The 19767-nt window shown below is 38.6% G+C and overlaps 2 protein-coding genes across 11 annotated transcripts in view; one reads left to right on the top strand and one right to left on the bottom strand.

Moving 5' to 3' along the window:
- The window catches only part of LOC105670769 (cAMP-dependent protein kinase catalytic subunit 1), a 148774-nt gene that overhangs the window by 57746 nt on the left and 71261 nt on the right, over nt 1-19767 (top strand). The gene's annotated exons all lie outside the window — the stretch shown is intronic.
- Nucleotides 1115-19767, bottom strand: part of nAChRalpha6 (nicotinic acetylcholine receptor alpha6) — a 226308-nt gene continuing 207655 nt past the window's right edge. For 5 of the 7 annotated variants that reach the window (XM_012364471.2, XM_067350766.1, XM_012364472.2 and 2 more), the window contains 5 exons: nt 16657-16766; nt 14823-15037; nt 13343-13543; nt 12655-12805; nt 1115-11569 (listed from right to left, as the gene is read on the bottom strand). In XM_012364471.2, coding sequence (XP_012219894.1) covers nt 12721-12805; nt 13343-13543; nt 14823-15037; nt 16657-16766 — 611 coding nt within the window. In that variant the 3' untranslated portion in view covers nt 1115-11569; nt 12655-12720. The remainder of the gene's footprint in view (nt 11570-12654; nt 12806-13342; nt 13544-14822; nt 15038-16656; nt 16767-19767) is intronic. The other 2 variants (XM_067350768.1, XM_067350767.1) reach the window with 1 other exon arrangement.

The raw sequence follows: 19767 nt of genomic DNA, 5'->3' as shown, positions 1-19767 counted from the left end.
CAGAGAGAAACCTGAAAGCTACCATCCCGGCGTTTCTCGTGGGATGCTTATTGATTTTTGTGTAGTATCGCTATCTTCATTCATTTTAAAGTTGGATTTACGTACTACATTAATCTCTTCACGCTACCGATAACTACACTATCATTTGTATTTATTTACTGTTATGTTACTTATTGCGAATCAAGAATATATTTTGGTGCATTTAGATTTAATTGCACAATATTTTTTTTTAATGCAGGTCTAACTTCAAGATGTAGATACTTTTTTATGCATAAGCTAGAAAAATTGAAATTGACGAATTGCGAAAAACTGATTACATATTTATTTTATGAATGTTTTATTATATCAATTAGTTTAGAATATACTGATGAAATATTTGCTGTTAATTTCTAATTTCTGCTTGCTTTATACACATTTTGAAAAATTCTCTAAATATTACTTTCCTGCGCTACTTTATATAATATTTGACGTGGCAAGGATAATGAAAGCCAAACACTCTTATCACAAATTATTTGGAAAATATTTGAGGGAAAGAAAAGAAAGGAAAAATATATTTTATCTTAAAATTGTTTAAGTAAAATGGTTAATACATTGTTTCTTTAGAGTTTTTTTTAATCCTTTTGAAAATCAGATGATACTAGATAATTTGACTTTATTTCAGACGTTATTTTATTTACGTTTGATATTTTTTATATTTCTTTACACATCTATTATTTTTATTATATACGTATATCAGATATAATTAATTTTCATAATGCTTCTACAAATTTCATTTCGCAAATCATACAATAGCTTTGTCGTTCATTCGACATTTCACCAATGGAGTCATCAATCGAGTGCATTAATAACAATTAATCGACTGAGAACGTATAATTGCCCATAAATTAACTATAATCGATGGATCGAACGGATATTGATTCGATGAAGTGAAATAAAGCGCATTATAAAAGCGAACACAGAGATCACAATAAACGCTTTAGCCAAATAAGAGAAAAATATAAAATCATCTTATATTGCTATCATAATGTTGATCTTTTTTAATATTGTCACGTTGAACATTTCGAATTAATGGGGTGGGAATAATTATCGAGGTGAATAAAATTGATGAAATTGCTTTTATTGAATTATGAATTTTATTTTATGAATTTATCTTGTATTTCAATATTACACAAGATTTAGGTAAAACTCGATGGAATAAAAGGTGGATTTTTGTAGAAGACAAGGACTGCGTGACATTTATTTCCATCTTACTCGTACAAAACTGTTGAAACTTATCGCATCTTATATCGATTTAAACGAAAGATATTATATCTCTAAATAAATAACGATAAGAATAATAATTAAATAATAGCACTCGATATCTCGCGAATCGAGTCTTCACCAATATACATCATTCATTATTAACATTGCATTTAAACTCTTTCGCTTGGTACATGTATAATCGTTTGAAAGAACTTCCAGACTGCACCTTATCGATTTATACATTATATCTTCATTTCATTTCTTTCACTTTTATTAAAAACTTTATATATACGTATATATAGACTTAATATGTTTCGAATTGATTATACTCACAGATATATTAAAATTTGGAAGTGAGATACACTCAAAAAAGACTTTGAATTTTTAATATTCACAAATTATATGATTTAGCATGGAATTTTAAAAAGGAGTAGAATAAAAGCCACTGTATTTATAGCAGAAGTAATAACTATATTCTTTCAATTTGTATGAATTAAATTTCTGTCGATTCGCGCGTTCGATATTGTGAAAAGGAAATTAAAATCAATTAGCGTCAATCCGTCATTTATTCATCGGACAAAGTTCTCACTGTTAGGAACGCAAGATTATGCATGTAGTTTTGCATTCGTATTATTTTTTTTCACGCTATACATAGCGACGCTTCGCTGCAAATATCGTCGAATTTTCGCTCTCGCATCCTCGCTTTAATCCTACAGTTTCAACAGTCCCGTCCAGCTTTCATCACGACAGTCGCATTTACACTCCATATTAACGTGTTATCTATACATAAGGGTATCCTTAAACGCATTGTACAATACATCGTAATTTTTATTCTACATTTTGAGCATACCGCGCGCGGCTGGCTTGTCTCCTCCATCGGTTATTATTATTAATTTAATTACATGACACCTCGTCTCGCGCACGTCACTTACAACGGCGTAACATTACGTATCTATCGCATGTAAAACGACTTGTGTGGATCGATCCATCGACGGACAATCCGTGGCAATGTGTGCATGCGCGTGTTTCCTCGCAACGCGTGTGCGTACCACTGACGTTGACGTATGGTCACTCTTCGCGTTTTGACTCGCGTCGATGAAGAAAAAAAAGGTCTCGACGCTTTCGTTTGGTCTTTCTTGGTTTTCTTTTACATTTCTCATCTCTTACGTTATCGTTAGAGCGAAAGCGAACAGGGGCGCGGATTGTGTGGGAAGGAAAGGGACCACCCTCGGCTTTTATTCCTGAGGAATAAAATACGAGCAGCCGGTGCGTGAGGTCAAACCGTACTTTTTATTTGATAATCAGTGCAGAATTCGGGAGAGGTACGATGACAATCGACATTCTCGCAGTCTCCTCTGCGTCATCGTTACCTTTCGGTTTTTTTCTTTTGATTCGCATGTCGGTTTTATATTGCGTTTAGAAATCACTCTTGGCACACGTGTGTATACAATGGTGTCCTATGTACAATGTGAGTATAATAATTATATAAATGAGAGAGCATTGCGGGGGGATGTGTCTGACGTGTTGCCAACAGCTCGATTCATTCGTGACAAACTTAATTAGAGATACATGATCTCTATCCGACGGAAAGAAAAAAATAACCCAAGAAGAAATCAAACGGGTGAGACGCTTCTCGTGGCGATCGCAAAACCATATATATATATATGTATATACCGAAAGCAACGCGCGAGTTCACATTCGCAGAGAGTAGGAACAGAGACGAATGTTTGGGGACAGACTACCAGTTGCCCGTGTAACCTAGTTCAATTCCTTTGTATTTAGTTCATTAATGAATTAGTTAATATTACAATTTATTAACAGTTCGCACTATCCATTAGTTTAACGTTCAATGTCAATTTATATATAGCATCTTTTTCACCTTTAGCAGATTCTCGCCCATGTTTGTATGTTACAATATTGTTTCCGCTATTTATATATGTATATTAGCTATATATTTATATGTATATATATATAATATGTATATATGTATAATGCATTATCTATGTATACGCCTATATCCATATGTATATATGTATATATTTATATTCGTATGTTCAAATTGTACGCGTATGTGCGCGTCGACGCACGGCGTACGGCTTTATCGATAATAATGCACCACCTCCGGACTCGAAACGAAATCGCTTAAGTGCGTAACGAGTGCTCCCCGCGACTGCTCCGCATCGCTTGCACGTCGGAAGTAACATCGCGAGATCCAAGCCCTTTTTTTCTCTCTTTCCTTCGTTCTCTTATTTTCTCGTTTCCAATTCTCGTATCGTCGTCAATACTCGGCACTCACGACCAATCAGACGTATCTACCTTCGAAAAGCGAAGCGCCTCATCATCGTCGCGGCGAAGCGTGTGTCGTATAAAAAAGTAAAAACAGATCGCGCGTTTTCCGTCTGCGTGTGGTTTCGCCTGTGATTAGCGAGCGCGCTACAATTAGCGGATTGATCGTTATTCGCCGTTCGAATACGTTGCCGAGGAAAATCGCCGGGCGTTTTTTGCTGGTCAAGCTCTTTTGATCTCTCCTCTCCGCCTCGATCGGGGCGATCGTATTTCAAGCACGCGCGTCGCCGCTTCATCTTCGGCGCCGAGTCGAAATTGGCCGCGAGCAGCCGAATTAGACGTCGATTGGCAATTTCCAGACTAAGCCCCGTCATTTCCGGCTCGCCTTCGTTCGATGGGGCCGCGAGAGTCGATGCTACTCGGCATCAATTAGCCGCAAATAAAAGCGCATTAAACTTTGCCGCGCAACACGAAACCGATACCGTATCATACGCGGATCTTTTATCTAACATTTTGCTGTTTGTTCTCGTAAGAATGCAGGGTGAAAATCGCACAAATCATAAAAGATGGCTGTAAAAATGCCAAGGATTCTTTTTGCAGAAGGGAAACGTTTGAAAGCCAATTTCATCTGTCACGAACAAATTGTTTGGCACAGAAATCGAATCGATAATTCGGAAAATTATTCCGGCCATAAACTATCATTATTTTGATGTCTGCATTAACGCTTTATCTACGCACATTGCTTACAAAGAAAATTAAGAGCAATTTTTAATAACTGAAAATAATATACTTTGCACACATCGAAACATTATATTTTCATAAAATATTCCATACAAGTAAATACCGTTCAATCATCTTTTGAAAAAAAACTAGCTTAATGCAAGATAAAAATAAAATAAGAACTCCTACCGTACTCTTTTTATTTTTGTTTATTGCATGCGCGTAGCAGGAAAATATTGCAAGCAACATAAAAAACGTTGGGCGCTATTTAAATTATCTTCATCGTGCGACGGTTTCGCGTCGGCGATTTATTGTCGGCTTGGGCTCGCGTCGCTACTTCTGCCGACGTTTCTCATTTCAACGGGGTTTCGCATTCGGCAATTACTAATAATCGATTCTTATCACAGAAGTTATTTACACGATTTTCATGTTTCAATGCGCCCGTTTGCGCCTACGCGGCGGTGGGCGAAACGAGCTTCGTACCGATGAAGCCGATACCCTTTTTATCGTACGTATCCTTAATCGCGGCGAAGGTAATCGAGAAATCTAGCCGTTCTACCGGAAAGAGAACCGCGCGCGTGGAAAATCGATGCAGCGCTTAACTCTTTCAGCCCCAGTCACGCTGCAACAATTTTATCTGTATAGAAAATGTTTAATTGTAAAGTAGAAGATGTTATCAAGAGCCAAGTGCGAAAATTAAAAGTTTGAGTGATAGCAAGAAAAGTGTGTCTGATTTAATGAAATCGCAAAATAAGAACATAAAATGCAGTCCTAATTATAAGAAACTGATTGAATGTTTTTTAATTATTTTATTTCACATTATTTATATTTTATGTTTGTAAAAGTAGCTGTATAATAGATTATTTTATGAAAACTCATTTATAAAAACTGCTGCAAAGTGATTTTCACAAATCACTTTCGACTTTTCGTTTTGATATTATTCGGGACTGAAAGGATTAAGTGTGCGAATGCGGAAGAGTTTTCCAAACAAATCGCGACTGAAGAGAATTTGCGCGCAAAGATAACCGTGTCTCTCCCAAGTCGGCCTGATTGGTCACGTGTTTCAAATTATTACGCAACATCGAGTAACCTTATCAATTTATACTCGCGTCGTTTCTTGCGATTGTTATTGATTAAGGATGCAATAGCAACGACTCTACCGAATTCTACTCGTTTATCTCCGATCGAAAGGCCGATAGAAAAGAATGTTTCCGCGAGTCGAATTGTCCCGGGTCGAATTACATCCCGACTAAAAGAACGCTGCGAGCCCTCGTTATAAAAATGTTGGCTCTACCTTTGGCCCAATATTAATCCGAAAAGCTTACAAAATCGGTATCATCAATGCGTCGCTCGCGTCACACAGCTAATAAACGTGCGTGACTATTGTGACAATTTGCCATGGTTAACCCTTAAATTCGGCCGACGAATTCGGAATGCGTCGTGATATCGCTTGAGCTCTATCTGTCCACTGCACATTTTATACCGCAATATTTCGAATATTAAAAACGCAAATCGAGGTCGCTTAGCTTACAGCTAAAATCGTGCGCGATCCCTCGCGACATCGCGCGCTCCACGCCCGGTGGAGAAGTTAGAAGTTAGCAATAATAGTAACAATAGTAGCAGCGGTAGGTAGGTAATAGTAAGTGTAGCTTCTAGCGGTAGTAGTAGTAGTAGTAATAGTAGTAGTAGTATAGTTAGTAACGACATTAGTAATAATAATAGTAGTAGTAATGATAATCATAATAATAAATATTCAGTAGCGCTAGTAGTAGTGATAAATAGTAACGGTAATCATATTAATTAGTAATAGTCCTGCGGTGTGTGTATGCGTGTTTGCACGTGTGTGTGTCTATGTGTGTGTATCTGTCTGGTTGTGTGCGTGTGTGTGTATGTGTGATAATAGTACTAACGATGATCGTCGCTTTCTTCGGCATAAACAATAGTAATAATAACCACACTAACCAAACGATTACCGTACATCGAGCCTCTAGAGCTTAATTCGCTTAACATTACACGGATTCGTTTCTTATTTTTTTTCCTCCTTTTTTTTCTCTCTCTCGTGCTACGTTTCTCACCGCCCGTAATTTGATCTTTTTCGCGTGCTCTTTTAATATTCTCATTAATTACGTATGGTGGTCGATCGCAGAGTGATCTTCTCTGTGTGTGTGTGTGTGTGTGTGTGTGTGTGTGTGTGTGTGTGTGTGTATGTGTATGTGTAACGCGTTTTAGTCCCTTAAACGTACAAACACCATGTAAAATTTTCTTACGCTGTGATACTCGCTAGATTCGTTTTTAATGAGCGTTTTTGGAATTAACAATGCACTACTCTCCCACCGTCCCTTTGCCCTCGTATTGTATTATATATAAAAAAATTTCCGATACGGCGGCAACGAGAAGATACACATGTATTTGTTGCGAGAGGACGTGGCCCGCACTTTCGCCGCGTGTTTAGCGCTAAACGCGGTTGCCCGAGTTTTATTTGCCTAATACAAAGTCCACAAAACCAACGTGACGTGGGAATCGACACAGCCGGTTTTAGTTAACGCTAAATCCGCGCCCGCAATACGGACCTACGTGTGTATCTTCCCTTCCCGCCATGGTATATCGCTATTATAGTAAATGTCATTTCTCGCGAGTGTGCCATTCGAGACCGCAGATTGCATTTCTCGAACTCGATTTGTACGCGACGGTTTCGCTCCCGCGGCCGATTTCACGACGGCATCGCGACGCGCCCCCGGACTCTCTTCTCGTCCCTCTTAATCACACACTCGCCAACTGGCTGCCGTCGTTATACTCGTATACTTATAGATTACGTGACGCGCGCGTGATGAGTTAGAAAATTACGCTAGATCGGAGGACATCCTGGGTGAATCTCCCGTCGATCGGCCGCGCTGCCTCGAAATCGTCGGTGGCTCCCGTACGATATCGATTGTTTCAGCGATCCCGCAGGACCCGTTTACACCGCAGATTTATTTCAGCGACATCAGTTCGGATCAATAAAATAGATCAGCGTAGAAAAGCACGCGGGAAATCTGGAAACTGAATGAATGAATGAAACTAACGCTTGGTTTAACTAAGCTCACTCGAACGAATATCAAGTTACACAATTACACAATTATTTATTGAGCCAGTGATTATGAATTATAGCTAATTCAATGATTATGATTCAATGATTACGAATTCGTAGCTCGAATTATCATGAGAGTTATAATCATTTCTTGTTACATTTGAACCGAATCTATTTATTCTTCCGTACCTCGTTATAATTTTTAATAGCATCTTAATTAATTGGCGCTACACAGTCGCGAATACACATATACAAAGTATTTCAACATACGACATATTCTAACCGACTCTCATTCAATTATTATTATGGCTGTACGCGACGACTTACAGCTACGATTTTAGAATGGCATTGCAACGATAGCTCAACGATATTCCCAGAGACATCGCGTCGGGAAATTGCGTGGTGTAAACGGTCCTTCAATCTTCTCTCTGCGTGTTCACGAATTCCATTCGCGATTCGTTGTGCTCGAAATTGTTTCTCGCGTCGCGCACCTCGTTCCCGTTTTCTCGTATGCGTCCCGCGAATCACATTGTATCACAATTCTTTCGTCCGCGCTTCCTCGTTTTTTGTGCTCCACGGGCGCCGCAAATCTACGTCCCCGCGAAATGATTGTCGGCAATGATCGATAATTATCGAAACCGTCCTCGAGAAACGAATTTTGCAATGATGATTCCCGTTTGATTTGATTTGCTCGGCTCTTCCCGCACCGGTGGATCGCCCTCGGCGCGCGATTTACGGTCGTCCGTGAGAGATCGGAGCGATCGACAATCTCGATCGGCACGCGATCGATCCATCGTCGATGATCCAGCTCGCTTTTGAGAGAATTGTTTGTGAGATGCGGATAAATATACTGTCGCCGCCCTATTTAAACGTCGTGCATTCTTGTGTATAGGTATAGGTGTGTACGCGTGCGTGCTTAGCCGATGACACTGCTCACTCATGCACCAACTAGATCGCTGTACGATGCACTTAAGTCCCACGCTACGCAAAACGCTTTCTCGTTTTTTTATGTACATATTTATTTGAGTATTTGGTCGGAACATTTTAACGTTATTCATCATTATATCTTTCGCGTCGTTTGAACAATTATATCACTTTGTCATTCCGTACAGCTTCGTTAAATGAGGTAGGGAGGGCGGACTGGGAACGGGGATGTTTGACGACGTCAAAACCTTCGGCGACTGTAATGGCGAAAGATCTTTGATATAATACTTCGCTTTATTATTATATTAATTACGTGCATTTTTATGTACACGTGTCGGGGCAGATTTTATGCGTTATTAAAGGGAAAAAAATTATTTGGTGAAAAATTTAAGCAGAAAATTCCACGCGACGATCACCTGCATAACGTTGTCACTAAAAAAAATCTTAAAATTCCTTGGAAAAACGAAAATTAGTTGCTTAATTAAATATTACAAGAACTTTCTAAATTAATATTAATTGTATACAACTGTCTGTTACGGCTGTTAAAGCCTTGTAATATTTATTTGTCTTATCGCGTAACTAAATATTTTTCCGATGCATTTAGTGCCATTAATATCAAACTGTGCGACGGGAAATGAATGTCACGACATGGTAAAACATAAATATAATTTGAAATTCTGAACAACACGGGATCCGAAACGTATCCAAATCGACAAAATGCTCATATCTAACGGCGATAAAATAAACAAGAGCAGAAAATAATGATGGTACAATAATCTGGTGAAATTCGTTCGCATAAATGAAACACTGATCTGCATAACCCTTGTGACACGCGATAACGAGCGGATTCGTCAGTTCGTAATTAGCCGCGCATGGCATATAAAAAGTACCGACTCGGCCGACGACGAGTTTACGCTAATGAGGACTCTGCAGGGCTCCGGCACCCGTTTCGAGAATTAATTGTTTGATTAGCTCGCTCGGGGTCACGAATTTTCTTTATCTCGCTCGCGCTAACGGTGGAAACGGTTTCAAATCGTCACAAATATCTCGTTCTGATATATGCGATCCGATTCATTATCCTTATCACGGAATGCAACTCATTGTCTCTGTTTTTTGCACGGAACATTTTTCATGAAAAGTAAATAACCTTTAAATACAAAACTCTTATTCTATATCGAGAACATAAGTATTTTATGAAAGTAATAATTCTAGTTTGAAAATTGTATTATCTAAAACAATAGAATCCTTAATCCGACGCTGCACCTGCCGTAGTTTGCCGTATGATAATTTCACTATGTAAAAAATAAAATTCTTTGTTCAAGACGTAAAAATGCTTTATTCGCGAAAGTGTAACTGTAAACTCACTTTTATTTGTACATCGATGTACAAGATTTATTTGGCCAAAGAGTGAAACAAAAGCGACACATGTTAAAAGAGCGTGACACGCTTTGGGATCACTTTACGTTTTACAGTCGTCGAAAGCTTTGACAGCGCGTAGTCGAGCAACGAAACTGTGCGATCCACCGAGATACAAATCGTCGTCGTGGTAGGCATGGGCTCTCAAATATCGATCGCTTTCGCAGCGCTCGGTCACGATCCACGACGGATTCACCGAGGTCCTCGAGGACTCGAGTACGCGTTGGCTCTGTACGAAAAGCAGGGGTGGTCCAACGTGGCAGTTTTTTTTTTTTTTTTTTTATTTCCACGGTTCGTTCGCTCTCGTCGCGTTTCGTCTCTGTCCGCTCGCCAGTTACTCGCTGCGTTACTCGTGCGGCTCGTACGATCCGGACGAATGAGCGGCCGATCGTCAATCGATCGACCCTCTTCCGCCGATCGGCTGAGTAAGCGACGCGCCGACCGCTCCTTTGTGCGTTTGTGTATTTTCTCGCGTGTACGCACACACATATTGCAGTGACACGCGGCTGCGGTGCGAAAATATCCGGCGGGAATTTTGCGGAAGTGCGGAGGGATCGCTCTTGCACTTCTGTGTCGGCTTTCGAGTGCGAGATGGGGAGGGCTTTATAACCAGGAGAGAATGTGGAAAAATATATCGAGCGTGGAGGGTCGATCGCGCGATCGTTGACGGTGCAAGTTCATTACTTCGTGCCTCATAGGGTTCGCCTTTTATGGAAACACTCGGCTGAAACGTGCCTCCGCTTAAGCCGCGGATTGTGTGTACGCGGGGAAAAATGAGATCCCGTCGAAAGGAAATAAACGGTGACACGGTCGCCTTCGTCTCGACTCTTGTTATTGGTCACGGCGCCGCGCGCGTTCACCCTGTCGATCGTCCAGGCCGCACTTTACTTTCCCACCGTTTGAGAAGGTTGAACACCCCTGACTCGAGTTTTCTATTTGGCAGTTATTTTAAAGTCCGTCTTGGCTCCCCACGAGAGACCCTCAACAGATCGCGGCGTTAATTAATTAATTACGACTCGGTCGTAACGCGTGCGCGCGTGGCGCGCGCGCACAAAGCAACTAACGGTAATTATCGTTAATTATTATTCTCATTATTATAAGAAATATTATCGTTATTGTTACTATTATCGAAAGGCCGCAACAACGCTCTTCCGAGGACTGCGCGATCTCCTTTTCTCGTGACGCTGTCGACTCATCGCGCGTCCTTTCTTTTTCTTTTCTTTGTTCGCGAAATCGCATCGGTCGTGAAGCGAGATCGATCCCGATCGTCGAACGGCAACCGCGGCGATCGCTGAACGAAGTCGCGATCGACATGAGCTCGCGAGACGCATCTTCAGACTCACTCGGCAGCGCGTCCTCTCTCGCCTGCACCTACCTTCTTCGTCTATGATCTAGAGGCATCCTCTAAATCTCTCCGTCCAGCTCGCGTCGCGCGTCGTCGACTACCTACCAGTTTCCGCACTAGAAATGTTAATTAAGTCACTTAAACGAAAGAACGCAGCCGCAACGAAGTATGATGTCGGCGGTCGGATCCTTGTTCCCTTCTTTCCGTCTCTTCTCTCTTCACGAATCCGGGAGCGTCTTCCAGACGTTGTTTCCTGAGGCGCGCCCGCTGCCGCTGCTGCCGGAGGTCCGTCTTCTCTGTGTGACTTTTCTCGTTGAACGTCATCGATCTCACTCCTGCTTGCCTTCTTATTCGCCTAAATGAAAGCACGTCGCGAAAGAACCGGGGCACACAACCCGGCGGCGGATTCCCAACATGAGGAATCCAGGAACGCGGCAACGTTCCCGGAGGGGGTGAGTCGCGCAGAAGGGCGTGAAAGGGGCTAACGAGTCCGTCTCTCTTTTTCCGCGCTTTCCCGTCACTTCGACGCGCTCCTTAGCCGCCTCCTCGAATTGTATCGGACGTCGTTCCTGCGAAAGGGAGAGAAGAAAGCGCGAGTATAACGCGACATGTCTGACTGATGATTTTTTAAACATTGTATTTTCGGGGAGAGGTTTCTAGGTTGCGGCGATTGATTTTCGCAAGCTTATCATTCAGAATTCGAGTCGGATTTCTACTTCCATCAATCTTGAGGATCAAAATGTTGAGTTTTCCATCAAAATCTTTCACTAATGTATTCCGATAACTTTAAAATATTCAACTCAGAAGAGAATATTAAGCTTGAGAAAATTGAGAGAGAAAAGTATAATTAGGTGCTGTAAGAATTTTTTAAATTCATGAAAAAAATACGAAATAAAAATTTATTTTTTACGCGTTGTTTTTCCAAGAGAATGTTTATACAAAGAATGCAAAAGAGGCAAATTGGAACTCATTAACATTTTAGTTTTTTTCGGTGTAATTACGCAATTAAAACATTAAGCTCTCTGTGTAGAGTGTTACTTCATGAATATTAAAATCTACTAATTTATGGATTGTTATATGCAAGTAATAGATGTTATTTGCAATATATGTAAGCCATGCTTATTTCGAAACGTATTAGTCAAAGCTAATTTTCAGATAAAATCAATACGGAACATATAATACGTATCTGAGTATTTGAAATCGCATGATCAAATAGTTGAGTATTCACGTTAATACATAAATAATAATACGAGTGCGCTTTGCAGGCAACGATTGGCAATTAGCCCCAGCGAAATAGTGAGATAGAGACATTCGCATTGGCGCGATTGGAAATTTTCAGTACACGTGGCAGCCAACGGGGCAAGCTTGCTACACATGGCGCTTGTTAACATTTCCACGCAGTATTAACTGTGTTATAGCCATCTGGCCCGCGTCATTCGCACGTAATGATCGCGGACTATCTAATCCGTGTGAATTTATATGCCGATTTTGGTCTGGAAATTAGCCGCGCGAGATTAAGTGAGTTCGTGATTTTTGCGAAAGAAAAAGAGCTATTCGTGGTATTTTTCGCATGGAAAAACTAACGTATAAAGCGCAAGAAGGGTGATTGTCATAAAACATTAAATATTAGGATAAAAAGCACGAGTAAACTTACCAAATTCTAGGAGGCGCTATCCGTGGCATTTTTTGTGCTTTTTTTCGGTTCGACCGGGGCAGTCTATTACTGGACGATTATATGTGGCGCACGACACAGTATGACCACCGTAGCCAAAACCGTGAATAACGTGAAGATGAACAGGCAAAGCCTTGATTTTACAAGAGAGAAATTTGAGTGTTAGTTACATCAGTTGATCAGTTGATTATTCTGTTAGTAAAATTCATAGATAATATAGAAGTTGATTCTGTTCGAGAAAAATGGAATAAGAGATATCAAAGCATATTTATTGGTGTAATCATTTTGTTTCCACTGATAATTAATTGCAATTAACATTAATCCGTAATCAATTTTGCGTAATTTAGATTACTAAATGAACAAATTTCGTATGATTGAGTTTATTCAATGAGAAAATTGGAAATAATCGAAATAATTGATTTAAACAAAGAAGAATATTTCAAATAGTATTACTTATTACTGAAATTCCAAATTTACGTCCGAAGATTACGCGTAATGGATTCACATAGAGTTAAGTTAATGAGTCGGCGCATAAATGTCGGATGAGTTTCCTTCGCGCGAAAAACGAGGATCTGAACCTTGAGTTCGCTGTAAAAGCTATCTCTTTGTCCGTGATTTTTCGCACCGAGCGCTCGACTTGAAACTACATGAAAGATTTAAAACATCCAACCTGTCGACAACCATGGCGGCGAATTTCCAGTCGCTAATAACCTCGTCGTCCTCGTCCGCCTTTTTCATGCGGCTCGTGATGAACTGCAATTCCTTGAGAATCGTATGAAGTTCTTTCTGCATGCCGCTGAGAGGCAACGATGCCGAAGTCTCCTCGACCGTCGCCGGTCTGGCCGACAGCGGTGTGCCGTACGCTGACCTGCTGTACAAGATCGCATAAATTATCGTCCTCGAAGGTGTCTTTCTTTCAAAGGCATGCACAGAAATTTTTGCACGGATGGGAGAACTTGAGAATTTCCTTGAAGTATAATATACGGTAATGGTTAGCATGATATTATGTATACTGTATCGTGAATTATCATGATAATTTAGACTTGAGACTTACATTATTCATGTTTATGATAATTTCTTTCTTCAATAACCTATTAATATTGCTAACTTTACATATACGTATATATTTATTAAGATTTTGATCTTTATCTTTGCGCTACTAATTTTATTCTTTGTTGTTTTTAACACAATTTGAGAATATATAACAATTGATAATTTTTTGTTTGAAATGTTAAGTTTGCAAAATACTGCTTTTAATTTAAAGTCTAATGAACACTCTAATATATTCTTATAATAATTTGAGTAGAGAATTTGAAAATATTGAAACTACTGCGTTATGCAATTCAATTGGAATAATACATCACGGATCTTCATTTTCATTATCGAGTTTTCCAGAGTGACGTGACAAAGAGGAGAACGCAAGAGATAGAGGAGGAAACGGATTGTTCGGCAAAAATTGTCCGGCAACGATTATTGAGCGAAAAAAAGGTCAGAACCGAATATTTTGTTAGCGTTTCGCGAAAATTGACGATGGAAAAAACCACAAGAAATATTGTGGGAAAACGTGAAAATGCGGATTCGGTAGATTGAGTTGGTGTTTATCAAGGATCGAATATCTCGATATTTGATTCCGGCTATATATAATTTTTTGCGGCCGTTTCGAGCGACAAATCTTGCACGAGTAGATCTCTACCATTTGCAATTATTGCAAAGTAAATATAATGTGCCGTTTGTGTAATCCATCTATGTCTTTAATTTTCTCTACCGAAGGTGTAAAACAACATTAAGCACAGGCGAACGCGTGGATATAGCCGAATACATTTATTCGAAAACATGTATTCGCCTCTCGTTCGTTTTCGCTGTGTTCGCAGCTGTTCATTCGATCGCTCACAATAGATTATTATATGCGTTCGTGCCCAGCTTTTTTTCCTCGTTGCATTTTTCGCAACAAGATTAAAAACGTGACACGATTTTTGTTTCCAGTGAATAACGCTAGCTTGTCGTTCGATCCATCAAAAAAAAAGGGAGGAACAAACCGCTCTTGTTAGTGAAAATAGCGTAGTCAGCCGAGAAAATAAATGTTAAGCCTCTTCCGCACCACAGAATTTTCGCTAATCGCGATGAATAGGAAAGATTTGAACCGATGGTACCTTATATAGCCCGAGGCAGGATTAGCGGCGCTGTTTCCGTGGCGAAAATCGTCATCGATGTCTAAAACGTTCGCTAATAAACTCTTACTGCTCCTCTCCTGCAGCTCCAGCTCCTTCATTCGATTACTCATGAGAATGGTTTTCTTCGTGATCTTCTTGCCCGGCCGACTCATGCGTAACACACACGGCAGCCATTGTAGAAACACTATTTTCACCTGCATAAACATCACATGATTTGTTTTTTTAAACTTTCTAACTACATCGTCACTCTAGTAAAATTTTCTCACAACTTTATTTTTCTGAATTTCGCAACGAAAATAGGAAATTGTTCAGAAATTGGAAAGTATAGTATATTAAACTATGTGCCCTATCATCCGTGGTGCACGTCATATTTGAAATTCGATATTTTCAAGGAACTTGCAATGTTGTTCAAGGTATGAACATTTTATAAGTGCTGTTTGAAGGAATAATAAAAGATTGCTAAAATAAAATCCACAAGAAATCCTTAAATGACAATAGTTTTTCGTTAATATTTCATCAGATAAACGTTGATCTTCCTTTAATAATAAGAGATTCCATAAAAGCTAGAAAATAAACTGACAAATAAAATATTCAGTTTATCATTTCGTGATCTCTCTCTCTTGGTTTCTTCGTGTATAAATTTGATCGTATTTTCTTCGTCAGAGAATTGCTGAAAATTCGATACGATGCATTTTATACATAGGTAAACCGTGCAAGTATACACTACAGATGCTTTGTAAACAGAGCACACTTGTTTGAATTCGGAGTACATTTCTGGTATGTTTACGAAACTTGCACTAAACGACGAGTCGAGAACAAGTATTAAACACCTCGAAGGCATTTTAAACTTTTAACAAGTAAAGTACTGTCTTTAACGATCGTAATAATTACCGTAAAGTGCAAATATATTTTTATTATTATATGCGAAATATTTTTTACACACTGCAAAATTACTTTGCATCATTCTAATATATTAACTGCATTATAATAATAACAATAATATAAAAAATTTTTTAAAAGTTATATAACATAAAATATTGAACTGCTGCTTTGCATTATTTGACTTTAAATTTAATTACAATTATTTGAATATTTGATTCATAATAATGTTGCCAATTGAATGTGATATATTTGTGACCGCATTTTATTATTGTGATTATAAATTACGTTGCACGGTTCAAAATTATTGGTTATTCATTTATAGAACATAATGAAAACCAATTAAATTTGTAACGATCTCAGTATAAATACAAACACAACAATGTCGAAAACAAATACAATTTTGGCTAATCCTTTTAGTTAAGCGGCTTATTTCACTATACATCTAAAATTTCATTGATCTTTATTGAAATATGACCGAAATATTTTACTGTACACAATCGGCCATATCGTATTTTCGAAGTAAATTAAAAATATCTGGTTATCCATATATTTAATTAAATTTTTTTTTAATTTGCGTGCAAATCTATAAAGATTATCAATAATAAAAACTACAGAGAATAGAAAATACAAATGTATAAAGTTACAAAGATAGATATAAATTAATTATATGCTCATAATAACTACATTTATCGGCATTGTTAGCATTTACTTATTTATCAATGTTTATTTAATTTTAAACGTTTATTTAGCCATCAAAGCTATTTATACACGAGATTACTTTGACAAATTGCTATTGTTTATTTCAACATTGCATCATTAATAACATGCGCTACATTTATCATTGCATTTATATTGTTTGATATGCCTATTTAATATTAATTACATCTAACTAATTATACAATAATCACATTTTATTGTGTACATTTCTTACCCAGTTTGGCATCACGTATCTGTCAGGTGATCTGTGATGATAGTTGAGCACCAAAACGGTCAGCACAACGCTGCTCGCTACCATGAACATGATGCAATTGAAGTATGATCCTGAATCGAGGTATTTCCATAAATCCCCCGAAGAAAGAATACAAAAAGAAAGCGATTAGTCACGGAAATAGCGTGGACCGATGCTGTTAGCCGCTCCCTCTCGTCAAGAATGAAAGATTATTCTCTCGGATTCTCTTAGCTACGGCATAATCGCCGTCGCTTGCAAACCTTCCTCCTCGATATTCTCTCCCTCCATTTTTTCCTCATACATCCTTAATAATCTTTCATTCGTATACGCGGCTTGCTCGCGCATTTCCGGCGCGCGGAGAGGTTTAAAAGCTCGGACATCGAGAGAATATTTGCATTCTAAATATTTTAACGCGAAGCTTCAATGAGCGAGAATAACATATCTAAAAATAATGCCATTTTTAAAATGCAATTTTTGCGGTTGATATTATATTTATCTGGCAAGAGTGCAAACTGCGCTTTCAAATTTACTTTTATTCTAGTGGTTACATTGGATCTATCAACTGTAATTCATACCGTGTATTAGTTTTCTTTGATCTCTCTTTATGGAAAAAGGTTCCATTGATTTGTATATTTAAGCGAATAACATGATAAATAATAAAGCACGAAGCACTCTCCGGACGTGACGAAGATTTGAGCCTCTCCACGCGAATGAAGACACACACTCCACGATGACACACTCGCAGTCACAACACACGGCGATTCGGTGCCCCTCGAATGGGCCTGTCACGGAATCGGCTCTCGTGACTCACACTGTAGGCGAAAGTTGAGAAAGAAACAATAGATAAGCAGAGTAAGCGAATCATTATTTGATAATAATAATCGGGATAAATAACACAGCTAAGAAGGGAGAAGCACACGCATACACGAGAAAAAAACAACACACACTACGGTCAACGAAAAATGCTTAAAAGGCATGATGAAGACGATTGTAAGATGTCTTTCACATGTCTTTTATGCGTTTTTATGTTGTTTGAGCAGGCAATAAAACGTTTAAAAGAGGATGTTGAAAGATATGAAAAAGAAAAGTATCAATATTTAAAAATATTATTAAAATAAGATTTTTAATGTTCTTTAGGTATCTTTTAGTTTTATTTTGGACTTTTATGCATTATATTTACACAGTTTTACTCAACTAACGGTACCGGAATCAATACTTTTAGAATTTTAACAGCGATAGGACACATCGAGGCGAATTAATTCTATTTATTGGCCACAGTTATCGTCATTTTGCTAGAATAATGAAAATAACTTACAGCAGTTTTCTACTCTTAGATAAGCGAAAGTAGGAAAATTGAAAATAGCGTACTTACTTGTGCGCGAAGTGCAGGTAGACGTGTACGAAAAAGAAGAGGCAATGGTGTGTTGCGCAGAGAGATAGCGACGAAGAGAAGAACGCTTATACTATCATGCAGCTATTGAAGATGCAATTCGACGAAAAAATGCACACAAACGCTTTCTACATCCTTCTACGACTTATCGTTACACATTTAATGATACTTAAAGATATCAGTACACACACAGGGATGCATATCGTGAGAACGTTTAAGCTGCGATTAAGACTACGCACTACGATCGGAGATTGGGATGTAGTTCATCTCTCGACTTTTGTTATCTTACGTCTTCACGATTAGGTCGGAACTCCTGTCATTGACGCGGACAGGAGTATGTTATGACTTCAATTGTCTCGGAGCTTTTTTTTAGGGGGGGGGATATAATCGAAGTTTAAACTTCGATCGCGCAAATGGCATTGTATTACGCATTGTGTGAGGATGTAGTGTTGATTAATATATACTTATCATTATTCTTTCGTGTCACTCTTGTATTATACACTGTGAGGTTTATCTTCTCCCTCCCGTGATATAAAAGCGAACACATAAAGGCGATTATTTTAAGCAGCCCTATTAATGCACTTTTAAAAAACCGTGTAAGATCAAATTTGATCTTAAATTCTCCTCGCCGTATTGTTTCTGTAAAGCGTAGAATGCACCGGCGCTACGCCGTAAAATATTCTAATACCTCACTTTTTTCGGATTATTCTTTTACGAACGAATAATCAAGCTCATTTTATGCAGCGGAGCAACGTTATATTCGCGCGGACGCGAAACGTTCCTCGCAAATTAAAGATTTTCAAGCAATACATTTTCGTTTACCTTTTCCTAGTTGTACTCGGATGCAATAGACTATTTATAATTATTTCCCCTTCCCGCGACTGCGAAGACTGGCTCGTAACTCCAATTACGGATCACTTTTCCTCAATTATTTGGATCGCTACAGTTGGGCGAGCGCAACCGAAATACTGCATTAAAGTAGGAAATCGCAAATGACCGGACGAAGCGCGCGCGAAAATAGAGAAAAAAAGGAACGGGAGAGCTTCAAGTGTCGGCGAATAAAATGCTAAACGGGTTGCCTTTTTAACTTCTCATGTTATCTCGGCGGCTGTGTTTAACGGCTCCATAAAGCTCGGCACGAGCGTCTCAGGTTGTGATTAATCGCCGTACGAAAGCGGCTATCTCCTCCCGTGCTTTTATTAATGAATTCTTAAGACTCGTCTGCCATTACGTCCTAGCTGCATATTTATGACGTTTCGAGTTACTTAATCTTTCCGTTGATCGCTAGAAATTCACGTCGACCTGGCGCAAAATCGCTTGATTGATTTACAGATGTAGAAACTGGATGAAATGCAAGGAATTACTGCCTTGAGCAAAGGTATAGGAAGTGGATGAAATATTTTTATCCAACTGTAATATTTCAAAAGAAAATGAAGATTATATTTCATTATTTATTAGAATTCAGTAAAAAATATACTGTATCTTCTATTTCATTAATTAAAACTTTGTGCAATTTGTAAAATTTATTAAAGTTGCTGCATATATCTGTAACTGAGTTATATTTGGCAGGAAATAAATGCAGAATTGAAATGTATATTGATCACGAAAATACTTATTTTATTTTTGCATCGTCGCCAACGCGATTTCTGTTTCGCACTTCATTATTTGTTTGTTTAATCGTTGTATTAAATTCGATTAAAATT

Source organism: Linepithema humile, chromosome 2 (assembly GCF_040581485.1).
Source record: "Linepithema humile isolate Giens D197 chromosome 2, Lhum_UNIL_v1.0, whole genome shotgun sequence".
Classification (NCBI taxonomy): Eukaryota; Metazoa; Arthropoda; class Insecta; order Hymenoptera; family Formicidae; genus Linepithema; species Linepithema humile.
This window is presented reverse-complemented; position numbering and strand designations above follow the sequence as displayed.